Here is a 20371-nt window from a genome sequence, read left to right as displayed (position 1 = left end):
ACTCGCAGATATTAAAAGTTGAGCTCAACCACTGATGGAGTAGATGGAGCCAATCAGTTGGAGTACATGAAGGGGTGAATCCAAAGAATAATGGCAACCCTCCACAAAGCCTGAAATTCTCATTAGTCATTCTGTTGCAAGTCATGGATGTAATTAAAAGTTCCTTCAACACTGTGTGAACTGGCACCTTGGGAACTGGGACAAAAAGTTTGTGAACATTTCGATGCAAGCACTGTTTTATTATTATTATATTATTATTATTATTATTATCATTATTATTCTTGCCACCTCAACTATTTCTGTGGAAGTTGCTTACCAAAATATCTCGCGCTAAAGAAAAATACTCAATGTTCCCTTGGGTGGAAAAACACTACAAGATTTTGTTAAGATATTGCCCCAATTAAGCTGTCTCAAATTTAGAAAGATTGCAGCTCAGAAACACAAAATTTATCTTTTTGCTCTGTGCCAAGCTCTGCAGCGCAACATAAGTGCACAATAAAGCCTATTAACTTTGGCTCAGTGCTGGAGCGTGACACTGAAAACAAGAAAAGAAATGAGCTGTGCAATTACTGGATGTGGGATGCAGAAGGGATGATCACCTGGGGAAATGTACAAGATTCTGCACCTTCTGGTTTTTCAGGAGTGTTGCGCCACAACATCAAGTGAAAATGCACAGGCTCTATAAGCTGCGAGTCTGAGTTGTACTGTAGGTTGGCACTGTTGGGGTAACCATCTGTTGTGACTGCTTTCGACAGCTGTCAATTGTAATCGCTCTTGTCAGCCGCTTCGTTCACATGCAGTAGAAGATCTGCCCTTGTCTCAATTCCTGTATAATATCATTGTTGTTGTCCTAACAAGGCTAAGAGTCTGACAGCCCCACCAGCCGTCCTTACAAGAGACCAAAGTGCTTGTATCGGCTGTCTGAGCTAATGAGTGACTTAATGGCATTGCGATGTTTGGAGCACTGTGTTGTTGGGGCAAAATGCTAAGCTTGTAGTGGTGGGAAGATGCTCACAACGGAGTAAATTCTTCCCAGAACAACTAAATTATGCAAATACCGCGCTTGCCTTACTTCACAGTGAACACAAGATATGACATGGGTAAGCTGGGTCAACTTTAGAGGAGCGCCACTTAACTCTGCACTGCTTCAGTAAAGCGATCTTAATATTAAAACCCTCCTTGGATTTGTCTGCTTGGGCTTGTTGCCCACACACAGTTCAGGGCCGCTGCAGCTCTTCAGCAGGGCACATGTGTATGTTCTATAAACTAAACGCAGGTTCAGCTGTGGAAAATAGATGTGTCTCTCCAAACTGCATAGGATACTGCACAGAATAGCAAATAACTGTTATTGGGGCTATGTGTACATGAGGGGTATCCACTATGTATCTACAAGGCTGTGCTACTTCTGCTCTACATTTCATGCCATGCCTTTATCAAAGGAAAAGCCATTGTTGGCAATTCACTGCTATGCTACTGACGAAACAGTGTTCCCCTATAATTTCTACTACAGAAATGTCATGACCTGGGGCGTGTACAGCAGCAATACCAGTGAATAACACATCATTTATCAAAAAATTGAAATTGATCTTATTATGATGGGTCATCACAGTAGAGAAAACAGTTACTGTGAAGATTTCTTACTGCTTGGAAAAAAAAAAATCTGACCTAAATTGACTGACACTGCCATAGAGTCCCACAGTGGCGAGGGTAAAATATGTGCTTGTGGAATTTCAGTCTTTAGCGTGTACAGTTTTGCCTGTGGCATGACAGCAGAGCAACGGCAGACATCAGCTCACAGGCTACAGCGCTGATGAAAAGGCGACCAGGATCTGATCAGCTCAAAATCTCAAAGTTAATGTCATTAAAAAAGCACGAATCCTGAAAAGCAACATAAATAGGACATGGTATTTTTGCCTGCATCCTTTCCTTCATGTGAAACGATGAGCTAATAGTTATGTTTAGGCAGGGAGAAGTACTTAAGGGTGGGGAATTGAAAAAAAAAAAAAAAGTTAGTTAGCTGAAGGTTTTGATCATGGTTAAATAAGATAAATGTTTGTGAGAACCGACTGCCCTTAATCTGCTATTACATCACCCGCCTGGACCAAATTAAAGCACAGAGCAAATAACTTGGTAAAATTATATACACGGTGGATTTAATTAGTTAGACAAACATTACTTCTTTGACAGTGTGTTTACCTGTCAGCGTGAGTGGCAGCTGGAGTGGTGCAGAAAGATTGGATGTCGCATGTATCTGTTTGAACAGGTATTTTATGCACTCAGCAGTCTTGTAAATATCTTAATCTGAGGGGGAGGTGAGGATTGTGCACGTTCCCAGCAACTGTCTGGAAACTCTCCGTTTGACTACAAGGCTCTGGGAGCTTTTAGGAAAGTTTTCATAAAATGACAGCTTTCACTGCCTACTCACTCTTATTTGCAATCCCTTCTTCTCATCCCCCTGATCACACACCTTGAAAGATAAGCTGACTTTTAATAAATTGGCTACAAGGGAAAAGAGAGAGAGAGAATGAAGAGGGGAAAGCAAGAGAGAGAGAGAGACAGGAGGGGGGGGGCAAGTGAGCTTGAGGCTTATTAGTTCCACCAGTTCATATCCTCCCTCTAATACCTGTGCTGTTGTATCCTCTGCATCTTAAACAGGGCTGTTTGCTCTGGGCAAAAACTTGGCTATTGCTTACTTTGATCATAGAGACACAAACATATGCACACACTAAGCTGAAAATTTTGTGTAGGTGTGTGTGCGTGTGCATTTGTCTTGCAGCAGGTGGTCTGTTCCCCACCTTAGGAGCAGACCTGAGAGAGGGGGGAAGAAAATAATTGAAAGAGATAGCTAATGCTATTTGTGTGTGTGTGTGTGTGTGTGTGTGTGTGTGTGTGTGTGCGTGTGTGTATGTGCACATGCACGTGTGTTTTTGCACAGTAGTAGGTGACCTGCATCGCCCTGCGCAAGGAAGAAAAGAGTGAACAGGGAGTAATGGAAATGGAGTGCAAAAGTGAGAAGGAGAGAGAGGCGCAGAGAGAAAGGGGGAAAGATTGAGAAAGAAGAAGAGAGAGAAAGAGAGAGAGAGAGAGAGCACTTGATAAAGTTTCCTCTGCGAGTGTGGAGGGAATGTCAATGATTCCATTATGTTAGGAGGGACTGAGTCAAGGACACTGCCTGTCCGCGAGGGACTTGGCACCAAACTTCCAGCAGGGAGCGGACAGAGATGGAGGGAGTGCAGGATGGAGCACAGGTGTTGCTGCTGTCTGGGTTATATTTAATGATACACTCCTGTATAGATTTATAACCCTTTGAGTAACGTTCTCTCTGTCCCATCTTACACTGCTCGGTCACCCATATGCTGAATATATTTTCTCCCACACAGACACACACACACACTTGAGAGAAGTCAGAGCATTCATCTGAGATCAGAGCAAAATGTGTTGTAAGTCAGGTGCGCTCTCCATCAGGCATGAAAATGGACCGACCTCAGCTTTATGAATAAAACAAAAAGTGGCATGTGAGCCGCATAGGCCAATAACCTGTGTGTGTTTGAGAGAGAGGAAGAGCGTGAGCGAGCGAGAGAGAGAGAGAGTGAGAGAGACAGAGAGAGAGAGCCAGACATGGAAATATGTCAAAAGTAATTAACGCAATAGATCAGCAAAATCTGCTTCTCCAGAGGGATAACCTGCCGCCAGGGAGAGAGAGAGCTCTGCAAGACCTCTGTGTGTGTGTGTGTGTTGTATGTGTGTACAAACATGTCAGTGAGTGTGTGTGCATTCATAAACCTTGCCTGCAACTGAATGCCCATTTATTTATTTCTGTGCTAAGAGCACAAGACCCAACAAATAATTACAAACTCTGAATTCCAGATGGTAAGTGAAGGAGGCATTTGTCAAATTTCTCACACAAAACCCAAACCCTATTTATCATTTTCCAATTTTTCTACTTTGTTTACTTAGTTTGTGTGCCGTAAAGTAAAAAAAAAAAAAAAAAAAAAAAATGCTAACCCAGGGAAAGGGAGAGGCAGCCACACTGCCAAATCTTCCCTTCAGTTGCCCTTTCAGCAAAAGCAAACGGTGCTTGAAGCGCCTCGCCGCCACCGCTCCATATCAGCGTAATGACCGGAGGTGTCTGAGCGCTCACGGTTCCACTGCGCACTTCTGCTTCCACTCAGGAAAATGCACAGGGTGCTAAGCTGCCATCCATCTATCATCTGTTTAGTAATGAAACAGGAACGCATGCATCCATAGAATCAGGCAACACAGATCGTAGTGCAGTCGTAAGGGCTATAAAATACAATTCTGAGGTGTGGGCGCTGTGGGGAGAAGTGGATATCAATGGGGTGAATTATTTATGGCTTTATGATGTGGTGAGAGCCTGGGAGCTGTGTGTGTGTGTGTATGTGTGTGTGTGTGTGTGTTGCCTTTGCGTGTAGCAGTTGACTAGGGAGTTGTCCTTTCAGCGTTACATCTGGGTCCTGTCTGGCACCGTCTCCTCCATCTCATCCCTCGTTTCTGTGCGAAATATATGTGTGCATGTGTATGTGAGCGTGTGCATATGTGTGAGGGTGTGTTTGTGTGTGTGCCACACGCTTGCTCTCCTTTCACACTTTCAGCCTTGTGAGAACCCAGTTCTCCGTGTTGAACTCCAAATCACCCTCCAATTTGATCAGCCTCACTTTTTTAGCAGCTTTCTATCCATCTATCCATCCATCCATCCATCCATCCATCCATCAGGGGTGTAAAACCAAACTGTAAAGAATGAACCGGTCATTCCACAAGACTCCCGACACAGTGCAGTGCAAACACATCTGCTGTATGAGAGCCATACAGCCACATTCATAGCTGATGAATGAATGTATTAATGAATAGACTGAAAGTGTTTTAATGTTTGTTTTAAATAGTCCAAGTAGAATTTTGCCTTTGAAAGCATATTTGTTGATTTCATAGTGTTATCCCAAGTCTCTGGATGAAACAGTTATTTGTGCAAATAAGACAAGATACAGAGAACACTGGAAATTGTGATGTTTTTTTTTTTTTCCCCTAATGTACAAAACTGAACCAAAACAGAAATCGTGACCAAAAAACAGCAAGACAACTGGTTTATTGAACCGTTATACCCCTACTGTCTATATATCTATCCATCCAACTATATATATATATTTGTCTGTCTATCTGTTCCATCATTCCTTGTCTTTCACATCTCCTCTTTTCGTTCCTCTATCTCCATCCCTTCCTGATTGCTAATAATAATCTCCATGTGTGATCCTTCTGTTGTTTGGCAAACAGCAATTTCAAATGAGTGATATCTGCCAATTTCTTTTGGCGAGACATCGGCGTTGGCGGAGGCGGAGGCCGAGCTGGAGGCCGGGAGCGTGTTGAGGCTCTCACACCAGATGCCTGCAGGAGAGGCGAGAGCCCAGCCTTCGCCCGCCTTCCTCCTCCCTCTCTGCCCCTCGCGCTCCCCATTCTCGCACATCTGCTGCGCCTGGCCCTCCTCCAGCCTCTTCTCTCTGTCCTCCACTTTATCCCTCCCCTCTACTCTCCCCTACACCCCGCCCTCGCCTCGCTAAGCCCATTAGCCGTGGTACACACCGCTCCGTTACGTAAAGGCTGTGGTTTAAGCGCGGCGGAGCCTTTACAGAGGGGAGAGGGGAGAGCTGTAGCAATAATAGCCTCCCTGGTGCAACTACTTTCCTATCTTCTGCCTCTAATAGGGCTATAAATAGTGAAGATATCACTCCCCTGCTTATAAATGAGTAATTTTGGCTAAGCAGTCAGGTGAAAACTATCTGCTGATAAATACATAGGCAAGAAAGTGTTTTTTTAAAGCATGATTCATGGAAACAAATGAGCTGTTTAGACAGTTTGCTGACAGCACGAGCGTGGATGGACACCTCACTGCACAGCCAGATGAATGTTCACATACAGGAGACTACACATGTTGACATATGCAGCTAGAAGTGTGTGTGTGTGTGTGTGTGTGTGTGTGTGTGAATGCATTTAAGCACACATGCAGAGATTCCCAGACTACGCTGCAAATAGCCTCCTCCTTCTTAGCCAGTCATTTAGTCTGAAGTGAAAAAATCTGCCAGTAGGATGAGACATCGTAATCCCACTTGCAGCTTTGGTTGTTTCATGATTTTTTTTTTTTCTTCCAGGGAACAAGTATAAGTATGTCGAAACAAGGCAGAATAAAACAGATCAGCCCGCTGATAAACAAAATGACATGTCCTTCAAGAAAAATTCTGGAAACAAGTTCATTAGCGCTGAAACAAGAGGGATTACAGTATCTCATCACACTGGCAGATTGTTTTTTCATTTGCTCGCAGATAAACAAGATTTGAGAACTGAATATAAACACTAAATGATTTTTTAATAGAGAGATTTTTTGCAGTTTAACTCCGACATAAAAAAAATGAAACATGCACACGGACACTGACCCATGCAAATCTGAGAAGTTTGTTGATGAGTTTGAGCGTGTAAACAGACTTTGAGGTTGCTTCCCAAGCCAGCCATTGTGATTCTGAGAGCATCCTTAGAGTTTAGCAGTGTGTCAAGCTGTTTAGTTGTTAATGAATGTTATAATTCAGCGCGGGAAATGAATACAGATGAGATTCCGCCCTATGTGTTTTATCATTTTTAATAGTCTCCACCTACACCGAGCTGGTGCACGCAATAAGTGCCCGGCCTACTGATTTTCATTTCAAGAAGCTCATTACCGCAATGCATCATTTTTTTATTGTTTATTTTTATGGCCCTTAATGTTTTCTCTCTGCATCTCTTCTTTTTAAGTCCGTAGCAATCTGTGATGTTGTTATGCCATTATCGTGCGCAGGCCGCAGCTGATGGGACGGGTTCTGCCCGGTCCTCTGGGCTACACTGAGGGGTGCCAGTGCAAATAGGCTGCTGTAAATAGAGAGTTTGGTTGGCTTACCTGCCCATATATTCTGTAATACTGAACAAATGGACTTTTGATATTGCTACTATTTGTAGTTCACTGTGTTAAAGAGCAGATCATCTTTAATACTTCACAATAAGAGTCTTCCACAGTATGTAACACCACTAATAACAATATTGAGGATATAACCACACAGCTGTGCGGTTGTAAAACACTGCCCTGGTATTTATTAGTCACTAAACATTTATCTCTTTAGTCATCCAGTCTCTTTCTTTCTCCTCTCCCCTGTCTCCCTCAGAAACCCTGACAAAGGCCTTCAGTTCCTGATCTCACGGGGCTTCATCCCAGACACGCCCATAGGTGTGGCCCACTTCCTGCTGCAGAGGAAAGGCCTGAGCCGGCAGATGATTGGAGAGTTCCTTGGCAACAGCAAGAAGCCTTTCAACAGAGATGTCCTAGAGTGAGTAGCACCCTGGAGTCCATACATTATTTCTTATACTTTTTCTGTCATGCTCTGTTAATAATCTTAATTGGGGGATTATTATCCCCCAATTAAGATGGGGATATGCTCTTAATTGTTATTATTAATTGGGGTTTGGCGTTAGGAAATTTAGCCACCTCTACAGGGAGGGTGGTCGGAGATCCAGGTTACCTACAGAGCAGCTGCCATGGAGCTGGTAGAGACTCAGCGTCTTGCTCAAGGACACTTTAGTGGGACGATGCTTGTTGACAAGGGGGCTTGGACGGAGGTGTTCCACCTGAAGAGCGATCTCCCGTCTTGTTATGCCAGAGCATTTCTGGCATGTTTAAGACAGCTGTACCATTACTTCACCTCAGTAATTTAATGAAGTTCTGGAAACAGCTTTGAGTAAAATGTACTTTTAAAATATTTCAGTTCTCGCTGAGTGTGTCAGATATTTGCCTAAATGTGAAAACTAAGGTAGTTCTCATGGTCATGCTTTATTTGGACTGTCCAATGTTAATATTCACCTTAGTGTCAACTTTGTATCAGCTGTGTTTCGCAGTTGGCCCAATGTAGATGTTTAATTCAAAATTGATGCTACAGTAAATATTAATTTGGACAGCCCAAGTATCACCAACCAATACTGTGGTATGTCAAATATGACATTTCTACAGGCATTTAAGTTTCATTACATTTTTCTTTACAATAAACAAGCTGAAATTGAAGTGCTGTGATCCAAGGGATAAACCCAGATCTAGCCCTACAATAAAATATATTGCGAGTGGATGAAATCTAAATCTGGCTTGACTTGCTGGACATAATTGCAGAAGCAAGAGGGAAAAAATGAAATAAAAACAGCGCTCCTGTGATGGGAAAAAGCCATCATCTTCTCCGTCTTTTCTTTCCCTGCTTCTTTCATGGCATTGATATCAAAACTGCAGTTGCTGTGATGTTGACATGAATCTCTCAGACAAGAATACTGAAGTAAGAAAAAAAGGGTAATTTAGCTTTCATCTGATACTGCTATTTTTCTTGCACCTTCATAGCTTACCCCGGCAACATGGAGGAAAATAAATATGCTTGCACCTAGTCTGGGTATTTGTTTCTTTTTCCTCTGTGGTTTTGGATACCGCCATCTTTTAATTAGATCTACACCACCAGTGTAGCTTAAATGTTATTCTCCACTTGGAGCACAGGGAAATGCGGTAAGATGAAGTGGACGAAATGCCTGTGTGTGTTTATGTGGGAGTGTGTGTGTGTGTGTGTGTGTGTGCATGGGCAGGGTTGGAATGTGTGCCAGTGACATTTCATGACTTTGCACTTACTTTGTACTGTGACTTGCATGTATTGGCTTTCTTGACTTTGTATTTATATGTATTGACTTTTCCAAAGATGCTAATCAAATCATATTTTCATGCATTAGGGTGGCCATTGTGCAGTGAATATATCATCATTTCAGTAGCTGATATCTATTTAACATATTTCTTTTTATGTCCCACCACCATGGTGCAGAACTTACACCACAGGTATCCCTATAGAGTAGATGATCTGATTACAGAAAACCTTACTGCATACATTTGCATATTAATGTTAAAAAACGTATTTTCTTAAAACTATTATAACTCCTTAATACTTTAAGGTACAGGATTCATTTTAATGCCACCCACATGTTATGTAAAGACAAGTTGATGCATACATACCGGATAATTAATGCATGAATTATTTTACTTAATGGCCCATTTAGCATGACTGGTTATGGTGATTCTGGCAGGACATTACGCAGCTTAAGTGCCCTATATTTCTATACGTAATGTACTTAGACACTTTATATTTTACATACATAATGTAGAATCATCTGCTTCCGTTTAATCCATACTGTGACTAATTTCTATATTTCTATATAGTGCTATGATGTTTAAGGAACTGTTCATCCAAAATACAAAAAGAGAGATATTTTCCCACATACTCCTGTCACAGCATGGCACAATAAGCCGTGACAAAGGCGGGGAGGCGGACAACAAATGTGGGAGTAACAACTCAAATTTACTAATGAACAGAATTAAGAAAAGAAAACTTTGTGCGGTGTGGTAAAGTCAGTGTAGGTGTAAGTGTTGGTGATAGTGGGTCTGTTGCAGGGTGTTGGATGAGACAAGCAAACAAAACTTCAAACAAAAAGTCAAGAACTCAAATGGGGAGAACTCCCACAATAAACTGGGAACAGGCAGTTTTCAAGCCTCGGAGCACTGGGCCCAGGTGCTTCCAGTTGGCACTGACGATCCCCTGCCCCGCCCACCAGGTGTCTGCAAAACAGGTGAACAGAAGGTTAGACTCACTGGCAGGGAAGGGCATTGGTCGTCACACCCCTCGTGCTGTCTATAAATCCAGAGTTTCTGTGAGATTTGGTGACTTTTCCAATCTGTCGCCTTTCTGGTGTAACACTTTGGGAAGTATTTCCTCAGGTAGAACTTGGCAAAATGTATCTGTTCGCCTGTAATTCACTTGGAGATGCTTCGGCAGATATTTTCTTGACAGTTGCAGCTTCACAAAAAAAGAAAAAAAAAATGCCGATCCAGCTTCATTGCATTGGCATGCCAAGAGACAGGGAAGATCTTGACAGACTGGAAACCTCAACAAATCACACAAACACTGGCTCTGTCCCAATTCAAAGGCTGTACGCTACCCAGGTCGTATTTGTAGGCTGCTTACGTCACGGCGGCGCGACAAGTGCTGTCCCAGTTTGATTTTACCGCGCAGGGTCCTGCAAATGCAGCCGACAGATCCAGCTTATTTTTGACTAATTTGCAGGATACACCTCCACGATGCTTTGCGGCCGACATTACAGCCTACTTCCCATGGTACCTTTCGGTCCAGTTGAATTTCTGGATCAGCCACCATTGCTGGAATTATTAAGCATGTTTAGACCGTCTTAATGTTTATATCATGACGTTTTGATAAGTTTTTGTGCCTATAATTATCACCATAGATTCGGTTTAGCTGTTAACTGTATCCGAACAATGCCTGTAAATGCAAGTTTAGTTAGATGAGCTAGATAGGCATTTTGCATGATGTTTCCATAGCAACCATCAGCGCATCAGGTACGTTACAGTGTAGCCGTGTGTACAATTACTTTAATTGGGATAGTCTGTTGCAATTGAGGTGAGGTGTAACAATTATCTTAATTTTCTGCATCTTCACGAAGACAAAATAAAATAAAATACATAAAACTACAGAATCAATGTTGTCCATCTTGAGAGCGTTGAAGCTGCTTATCGTTTTGTTTCATGCACAGGTGTTCACTGACACACCTCCGAAACCTACTTCGGCATTTTACGCTGCATCGCTCGAATGCGCTTCGGGAAGCCTCGATAATAACGACGTAGGAATCCTCCGCAGGCTACACCGTCCCAATTCACTAAACTTTTAGTTCCGGTAAACTTGATATCGGCACCTATGTCGGACGCCTCCTACGTGGGCACCGTGGGCTGCGACCTAGCAGTCATCTAGCCCTTCGATTGAGACAGACCCAGAATCTGGATGGACACTCCTGGTCCTTTAAATTGTGCCGGCTTCTACCACAAGGACCCGTGTGAGTCCTCAGATCATAAGTCATCACACACAGTCACACACACAGGAAAAAAAAAAAGATTAGACACGTGTCCAAAAGTAGTTCAAAGCGGTTTTTAAAGCTAGTATTGATTAGCACGCCTCCCCACACTTTTCCCCCAGCACTCTTTAAAAGAAAATGGTTAAACCCAAGTGGTTTAAAGGAAGAGGGAGAGATGGAATAGATGCCTCTTTCAAGTATTTCTTATCAAATGACTCTGAAGGTGAACGCACACATGACTCAGTTCACTCTGCAAGTTTTGTCCCAGGTCATTAACGCCTGATTCTCTTTATTCCCTTTGAAAATGTGGAGGTCTTTCTTCCTCCATCTCAGTTTTTTTCCCTCTGTTGCTTCCCACTTTCAACCCCTTTCTCATTTTATCTCAGTAATTGACTTTTTTTTTTTTATTCTATTACATCCTCCCCGTTCACCGATTACCTCTAAATTTGCATATCTGCTGGAGCTAGATCTCTCTTTTATTCTTCTGAGATTTTAACATTTACTAAAAAAAAGGAACACAGTCTGAGTCCTCACAAGGTCAAGCATATGCCACACAGCACTCTCCCAAGCTGTTCACACCAGGTTGCTCTAATCTAATATCCATTTCTAAGTGGACCCTGCCATGGCTCAAAATATATTGAACAAGGATATGCTTTTAAGGCTTTGGACCTCAGTTCACGATGTAACAGTGCTCAGTGCATGGGATGCATAGATATATATATATTTTGGGATATATATATACATACATACATATTTTCCCCATTTTTCTGAAGAGCGGTCTTACAGCAGTGCTTGCCATGGCAGCGATGTTGAAGAGGGACATGATAGGAGTGTGCGAAGTGTGTGTGAGAGCACTTCAGATAAAGTGTAGTCACGGGAGAGCTGGTGGGGGATCGCAGCCTAATGTGAAAATCACTCATGGAAGTAACATTGACTTAACCGAGTGTGAGGCTAGTGTGTGCATGTGTGTGTGTGTGTGTGTGTGTGTGTGTGCGTATGAGTAAAAGCGCACAAGACTCGTGTGTGTATTCCGTCTTCATGTTTCCATGGCTTTGCTGTGAGAAAGAGTGCCCTGTGATTTCGAATCTCCCTCGTCTCCTTAGTGCATACTGACAAGCTCATAGTGCATCTCGCCACACATAAATAACAATAGTTAAAATGTCTCGAGTCAATTAAGCCAAACTGTGGTTATAGATTTGGCTTCCCAGCAACGTGGTACTCCATGGACTCATTTACTTGTAATGAAGTAGACTTGTTTACCAGGAAAAATGGGATCTGTTTTCAGCCTGTCATCTACTCATTGGCTGCTGACAAAATATGGTTCCATCTGGCCTGCTGCTTCTCGGTGTGTGTGTGTGTGTGTGTGTGTGTGTGTACCTGTCACGACAACTTTGCAAACTTGCGATTTAAGCATTGCTACGCTGACAGATGTGTGTTTCCCTGCCAGGTACTGTATACTGATCAAGTGAGTGAGTGTATCCATATAAATGTGTGAATAGTGTGCGTGTGTATGCGCGTGCATGTGTATTTGCCCTTGTGTAAGTGTCTGTGCGCTCGTGTTTCCGTGGGTATGGGAGAGGAGAGTAAGGGGGGGGGGCGCTGATGCACTTAGGCTAGAGAGCATCACTTATGACGTTACATAAACAAGGAGTGACAGCCAGGGAAGGAGAGAGAGCGGTGGTGGAGCGGAGGAGGTGAGTCATGAAGAGGGAGATCAGAGAGGCTGGGTGCTGACAAGAGGCTTGACTTAAGTTAAATTTGGTAAAACTTTAGGTCAGTGTGCTATTAGCCTCATCTCCACAAGCCTTACGCAAAACCATTCTCTAAATCCAACCATTGGATGGCAAAATGTCTATTCTTTGTTTTTTTTAAGTCGCTGTACAATGAAAACCTACCATTAGCTTTGGTGTTATCAGTAGTATACTACCAGTAGGAGCAGGAGTAGCAGTAGTCAGTGATCAAGAAAACAAATCATTTACTTTAAAGCAGAATGAGAAGGATTTGTCAGTTGTGGTTTGTAAACACAACATGTAAAGTCGGCCCCTCTTCCCTGGCTAACCGCCGGCAGTGAGTTTTCATTTCCTAGGATGGCGATGGAATGAAATGGCTGGCCAAAATGTAATGTTGCCGGCCTAGGAAATCTGGCACCTACCTGTCCAACAGAAACCAGGCCAACATGGCATCACTCTTCATCCTCATCATTTCCTTCAGTTCTCATCAGCAGGTGGAATCCAACCCCAAACTCACTTTTGTTGTTCAATGAGCTTTGTCTGCTTAGCATTTCATCTCGCTTTTTCTCCTTTTTTCCATGGTCGATATCCACGGTTTTCGTAGCTTCCTATTGGATGCTGTGCTCTGGCATTGTGCGCTGTTATAGGCTGGGAAAAATGAAGCAGCAAAACATGAAAATCCAGGCAGAGGGCAACGCCTCTGCAGACACACACACCAACACACACTTCTAGTGTGTCATAAGTGATGACTGAGAGGGATTATTTTTGTGTGGGTCTATACATTGATTTTTTTTTTTTTTTTTTTTTTTTTTAAGGAACATTCTCATGCTGCCTTTAAGTGAAAGAATCAATACCACATTGGGAAACTTTCTCAGTAAAATTCAACGCCAGTGCATTCTGAAAAACTGGGGGCTGATTGAAGTAAGGACCATTTAAATTCAACTGAAAAAAACAAACAAACATGGAAAAACACATAATTCATTAATGAGCAGAACCATACAGCCGTCAAATGTGCTCATTCCACATTTTTGTCAGTCGAGTCGATAAAGTTGTCACCTCTCTTTAAATTAACATAGTGCACCTTTATGTGAGTGTAGAACTATTAGAGGCAAAATGAACTGAAGTATGAAAAGGAAAGGTTCTAATTGCGAACAATGGCTCCTTTCAGTGTTAAATTATTGATGCACTATTAAATATTTTAATGTTGTTTCTCCATATACTGTTGGTTAGTTTACACTGTAACAATACATCACATTTTACAGCTTGCATGTAAAAGTTAGTTATGCAAAGCAACTCGCAACAACAGGTAGATAAATGTAGCACATTAAAAAGCACAATATTCCCCCTCTGAAGTGTTTTGCCGTAAAAGTATAAAGTAACAGAGATGAAATGAAAGTGCCAGCACCTCAAAATTCTTAAGTTCTAGTAGTGGTGGTCGTCATCGTAGTAAAAGTAGTTATTGTGATGGTAGTAAAAGTAACAATAGTGGTTCCTTATGCATCCTTTGTGCAGTCTTCATAGGGTTTGGTGTCAGGCTGGTTTTGCTGTGATCCCATGTGCTGGTACACACTATGTCAGACAGTACTGTACACTCAGCTCTCTGACTGTTTTCTGCTGGAGCAGCATGTGTCACAGTCAACTACTCACCTCATTAACTCACTTTGTTCAGAGCAATCCATCTTCATGCTGCGTGTGTGTGTGTGTGTGCATGTTTATGTATGCTACATGTGCACATCCAAGCTTACGACTGCACTTCTGTCCTTGCTCAGTACCTGTTTCCCGCTCAGGTAAATTAAACAGAGATCAGAGTCTAACGCATTGTCTTCCCTGCCATGGATTTCGGCAGATCTCCTCAAATCATCCTGAAGTCGCTACATAAAATCATCATGGCCAATAAATATTTGGAGATGAATAATATCGCCCTCATTTTGAATGTCTGCAAGCATCAATAGGCTGACACATTTGCATTTGCCTCGCTAAGGAAAAGTTTATCTGGAATGAGTGCGGTTCAGTTTGGAGTAAACCACATGAAAACCAATTCAAGCAGGAAAAGCACTTTAATTTCATAGTTCGATTATCATTCCGTTTTGTGCCGCCGCAGAACATCTCACATCAAAGCAGGGGAAACTTTCACAACTCCCAACTCATTTCCAAAGTCACCTTTTCACTTCAAAACCTCATTCCACCTCCCGGTTGCCCACGTTGTATTTATCCCCCTGAACTCATTGGACAGGATATTTTGCTTTTTTAATTAAAGTCATTAAGCTGGGGTTGTCAGGTAATAGGAGGATTTTCTGCTCGGAGGGATTGTATGCGTATGTGTGTGTGGGGATTCTGTGTGGGTGTGGGTGTGTGTGTCTTTGCAGTCGTGAAGCAGAGTAGATAGACAGCCCAGCCTTATCCCAGGTGTCCGTGCGTGGCTAATACCTGGAGTAAGCAGAGTGGTGCTGTGACCCTCAAGCCGGGGAGTGAAACTTCCACATCTTTCATCATGAGTCACCGTCCATGAGGCCAGCAGCCACAATGATGTTGATGCATTGATATGAATGCCAAACTGGCTCCACACGGACTTCAGAGACAGTTAGATTTGTCACATGTTTTATTCTTGCCGTCACGAGCCTGCATTTTCATGCATCTGCCACATCCGTTTTTTTCTCTCTTCTCCCTGCTTTGAGTCACTGTGTAATCTCTAACCGCTTTCCCTTTGTCTTTCCATATCTCCTCCCTCTCTGCTGACCAGTTGCGTGGTGGATGAGATGGACTTCTCAGGCATGGAGCTGGACGAGGCGCTGAGGAAGTTCCAGGCGCACATCCGCGTGCAGGGGGAAGCCCAGAAGGTGGAGCGTCTCATCGAGGCCTTCAGGTAATTATAGCTGCCTGACAGGGATTGGCTTTAATGTGCAAATACTGTTATTGTCATCCGCTATTTTTAGATTCAACGAGGAGGGGGTTTGACAACACTTGTCATTTACATTTGAAAGGCTTACTCGTATAAAAGCGCCTCAGACAGATCCACAAAAACTAAATTAACAAGGTTATGGTACATTAATTCCTTTGTTATCACTATGAATTCATCCATTCTTGAGGCGTATTGATATTCAAGCAGGTGAAACAAAATCCTGTCAGTCTACAATTATCTAGGGCAAACCGATTTGCCTGCCTTAGTGCAGCTGCTGACATGCATTTTGCACTTTATTAATAACTGAATTTGTCTACATATAAATTTTTTAGAACAGGCTTGGAGGTGGTTCATGCCATTCTGTCATTTTTTTATTTATTTATTTATTATCTTGTACGGCTGCTTGAGCCCGGCTCCTGCCGTGTTCTGGACACAGCAGGAATCCTAGATAAACATGCTAAAGAGGGAGCATGCGGCCATGCTGGCACAATCAAATTCAACAAGCCAAGATCAACAGCCAGACACACAAAACCTGAAACACACACACACACACACACCACCACCACCACCACCATGATTTCAAGGTTACTGCTGAGGTCTTGTACCGGCGGTGTGTGTGAATGTAAATATTCAGCACAGATTCGGTCTTCACAGTTGAGTCAGACTGCCACCATCACCACCACCAACACCACACACTCAAATATTAACGGAAACGCACATATTCTTGTGTTTTCTCCTTTCCTTCTGTTTGGCCACATGTCAGTTCTGTCAAGGCCGGCCCGTCTGAATAGCCGGGCAGCGCGGTGCAGTATCCACGCGGCGGGGAAAGAGGGCTTGCGGTGCAGCTGTGGCGCCGTGTGTTAATGTTAACTGTTTTCCCCAGACCCCGCTGAGTTAGAACCACCTGTCACAGCTGTCAAAGTGCCCAATGAGGAGAGAAGCGGTGGCATTGTCCTAGTCAGCGGGCAGAGAGGTTGGCACCGCGCGTGTTTGGACATCAGGCTGACGCTGCGTGTTACCGAGAGGGAGAGAGGACGGGGCGGGGGTTGGGGGTGGGCGGTGGGGGGTGTGGGGGGGGGTTGAGGAGACACGACATGGGAAAGGAAGGAAGGAGAGGAAGGATAGAGGAAGGTTTATAAATAACCACTGTTGCATAACCGTCACTGCCTCTCTCTCTCTCTCTCTCTCTCTCTCTCTCACTGTGTTTGTCTGCCACCCCTGCTCCTGGGCATTGATATCCCTCCAAACACTCGCAGAGAGGGAGATAGAGAGAGAGAAAGACACAGAGAGAAAGAAATCTCACAAGGAGGAGAAGGGAATTCGAAGCAGCAGTGAAAAAGAGACGCAGCCTCGGTATCTGCTGTGTCAGTATACTAATGAATGAACAAATACACTCAGCCAGCTTGCCATGCCACAGACATATTCAGTTCATATTCCTCAACTCAATGATATATTCATAACACCGAGTAGGGCACTGTTGCGTTCCATCGTTTACTCTCATTCTGCATTCGCATCAAAATATACACTCACTCTGTATTCTTTTTTTTCCTGTCCCAAAGTCCTATATAATTTACCTCTTAGGCAAAGAGAAAGTTGTTTTTGTTTTAGTTTTTTCGATTTTATACTTCTCCTAAACTCGCCTTAAAACCCCTCTTCATGCAGCTCGCAGTGATTTATGGATGATGCTCTGCTGATTCGTTCCATGATAACAACAAAAAATATAAATAAATAAAATAAAATAAAATAAAATGAAGGTTTGGTAAACAGCGTCAGATGCCAAAAGCACCATATCTATTCAACAAGCTGCAGAATTACAGGCCATTTTCTCCCTCCTTTTTGTTGTGTTGTCGTTTTTCATCTTTTTTTTTTCCCGTGCAAAGTAAGAGCACACACAAAGAGAAAATAGGATGAATTGAGGTTTTCGCCGTGTGATGCCACATTAGGATGCACAGACAAGGGTATAATTATTGGTTGCTGTTGATTCAGGGTTTTCAGACACTGAGATGCGAATAAACATCTGTGTGCAGCCCCGTGATTATCAGGCTGAAAAAAAATATGAGGGCAGAGCGGAAGACGCCATAAACACCCCCGTCTCTGCCTTTCATTTTGTTTCTGCTTTTTCATATACAGTCGATGTTCCACTGAGCTCTGTAACCTGGAATTACTGAGCAGAGTATTCATAGTTCATGCACTTTACAGACAGGACAAACAGCTTGCTGAGGAATCTTCATCCACCTCCGTCTCTCTCCTCCTTGCACAGCCAGCCTTTGTCTTTCTCTGTAGATACGAACACACACACACACACGCTCGACATAAAAAGTACACAAACACCTAAAGTAGGCGTCTACATCTGTTAAGATTCATGGTTTTGGTGAGTGCACAACGCAGCAGTATTTTCCTTCCCAGCCTTTGTGATAGTTAAGGGTGTTTTTTAGGGAAGTGCATCAAAGCCTGGCCCTTGTCTCGTCTTTACCGGGGAAGTGCCTCGGTAAGGGATTTCGTTTTTAAAAACTTCACATTTTTTCGCTCAGGCTCAGCTACCTGTATACATCCGTCAGTGTCAACTACCAAACCCACAGGTTGGAGAACGTCTCACTGTGAGCGCCCGATGTTCTGTCTTGATATTAAAATAGTGTCTGCCTTTATTACAAGGTGTTTCACTTGTGTTTTCAAGAAGGTACAACTTTTAATGCAGGGGCATAGGCTGCTATAAAAAAAAACAAAAAACAAAAAACATTTTTACTCCCTAATTTTGGCATGATGTTGCAATCTGGGATGTTATACGGATACTAAAAGATGGTGATAAGTCCTGGCTATGTCACCAGGCTCTCTGTGGAAAATAATGTCCCCAGAAAAAAAACAAGCCAGTCAGAAGTAGCTCCAGCTGTTTTGTCAGGGCCTCCGTTGTGACAGGCATTTTTAATATCAGGGAGGATAGCAGCAATACTATCAGCCAATTAGAAGCCAGTGGTTTATTAATAATGATAACGGTCCAAAATGGCTTGTTAGATACTAGCTATCTAGAGAAAGCTAACCTAAATTTATTTCCTCACATTTTTTTATCATTTAAATGTCACTGTTGTTGTTTTAGACAACAGTTCATTATGTAAAACGAAATGCCAAAAAAGATGAAAATACCCTAACCTTTTATATTATTTTTATTAAGAATTAAATGGAAAAACGAGACAAGTTTTCTGGGATATATATGGAGAAACATACACTCTTAGCAAGTTGTTTGACTCCAGTAGCCATCCAACACAGCAGGACAAGCACATTTATAGAGAGGCGCATCGTTTCCAAGGGGCACCCGGTGAGAGTTTCATTTTCTTAATTGTTGCTGAGAGGCGGCACACAGCTCCTGAAGAAGCCACGAGCAAAATTACAACCATAACTTGCACCTGGAAGCCGAGCGTGGTGCTCCTGTCATGGCTTTTATGAGCATGTTGAGTGTGCAGGTTTCCAGGCTAAATAAAAAGAGCATGTCATGACTGGCGTAGGCATTGTTCAAGCTTTGGCAGGTCCAAAAAGCACATTATGTCTTAAGTTTTTAAGGATGGATTTTTTTTTTGTGGAAGGAAAACACTGACTAACTCTGCCATATCCCGTCTCTGTCTCTTTCTTCTCATCTATCATCCCGGCTCCTGTCTTTTTTTTTTGTCACCTCTTTCTTCCCTCCCCTGCCTTACTTAACAGCCAGCGCTACTGCATGTGTAACCCGGACGTGGTGCAGCAGTTCCACAACCCGGACACCATCTTCATCCTGGCCTTCGCCATCATCTTGCTCAACACCGACATGTACAGCCCCAACATCAAACCCGACCGCAAGATGTTGCTGGAGGACTTCATACGCAACCTTCGGGGTAAGAGATGCTGCAGTGCGCTTGTATGTTTGTGTGTCTGGGCATGTGTGTGTGTGTGGATTTAGTGGAGTAATGCTTGTGTGTCTATGTGCATCACTTGATAAGGGTGAGGGTGTGTTTGGAGTGGTGTGCACTGGCTGGTTAGCTCAGATGGTGGCTCAATTGAGTGTGGTACTCATAACACCAAGGGTATTTGGTCCTTATCCTCAGTCACAGGTCATAGGCAAAAAAAATAGTATTTTTACTATTTTCATGTATTTTCATGAAGCTAATTACATGATAAGTCTCATGGTCAGATGCAGATGGCTGGTGAGTTAAACAGGTGCATTCATAGCGCCATAAGATCAAACAGTGTTTGCACAGAGGAAGGCCACAAAACAATATACACAGAAATACAGGATAACATTAATATGAATAATATGTTACTTGTAAAAATAAAGCGCATCAGTTCAGAGACTCAGGTCTCACTGGTAACATGTTATTTGTACATATGTTCATAAGCCATATTGATAATAATTGATATCATACTTAAAATGTGCCTCTCATCTCATTTTTCATTGTGGGGATTTAACTAAATGATGTAGATGAGATTTTGCTGTATTTAAATTGCCACTGCAGACATGTAAGAAAATATGACAGACTGGGAAAACAATTGAAGAATGCAAGGAGAAATCCACTATAATATGGGCTTCGGCATTTATTTGCTATATGGCGTGAAGTGCCAAAATGTGCTCTCTAAGCAGCTGCAGAAATGTTAATGTGAGTTGTCGGAGCTGCAAACTGCCAAGAGGTGCTGGGCCAGAGGCAGAACTAGGAGGGTTACTTCTCAAATGTAATAAAATACAGATTAGGAGTTACCCTCTTAAACATTTAATAAGTAATGTAACCATTTTAATTACTTCAAAGTAATGTAACTT

The 20371-nt window shown here is 42.7% G+C and overlaps 1 protein-coding gene across 2 annotated transcripts in view; it reads left to right on the top strand.

The window, feature by feature from the left end:
* The window catches only part of iqsec3a (IQ motif and Sec7 domain ArfGEF 3a), a 101528-nt gene that overhangs the window by 56731 nt on the left and 24426 nt on the right, over nucleotides 1–20371 (top strand). For both annotated transcript variants that reach the window (XM_030045954.1, XM_030045955.1), the window contains 3 exons: nucleotides 7197–7358; nucleotides 15436–15558; nucleotides 19288–19454. In XM_030045954.1, coding sequence (XP_029901814.1) covers nucleotides 7197–7358; nucleotides 15436–15558; nucleotides 19288–19454 — 452 coding nt within the window. The remainder of the gene's footprint in view (nucleotides 1–7196; nucleotides 7359–15435; nucleotides 15559–19287; nucleotides 19455–20371) is intronic.

The sequence above is a fragment of the Myripristis murdjan genome, chromosome 23 (assembly GCF_902150065.1).
Source record: "Myripristis murdjan chromosome 23, fMyrMur1.1, whole genome shotgun sequence".
Classification (NCBI taxonomy): domain Eukaryota; kingdom Metazoa; phylum Chordata; class Actinopteri; order Holocentriformes; family Holocentridae; genus Myripristis; species Myripristis murdjan.
This window is presented reverse-complemented; position numbering and strand designations above follow the sequence as displayed.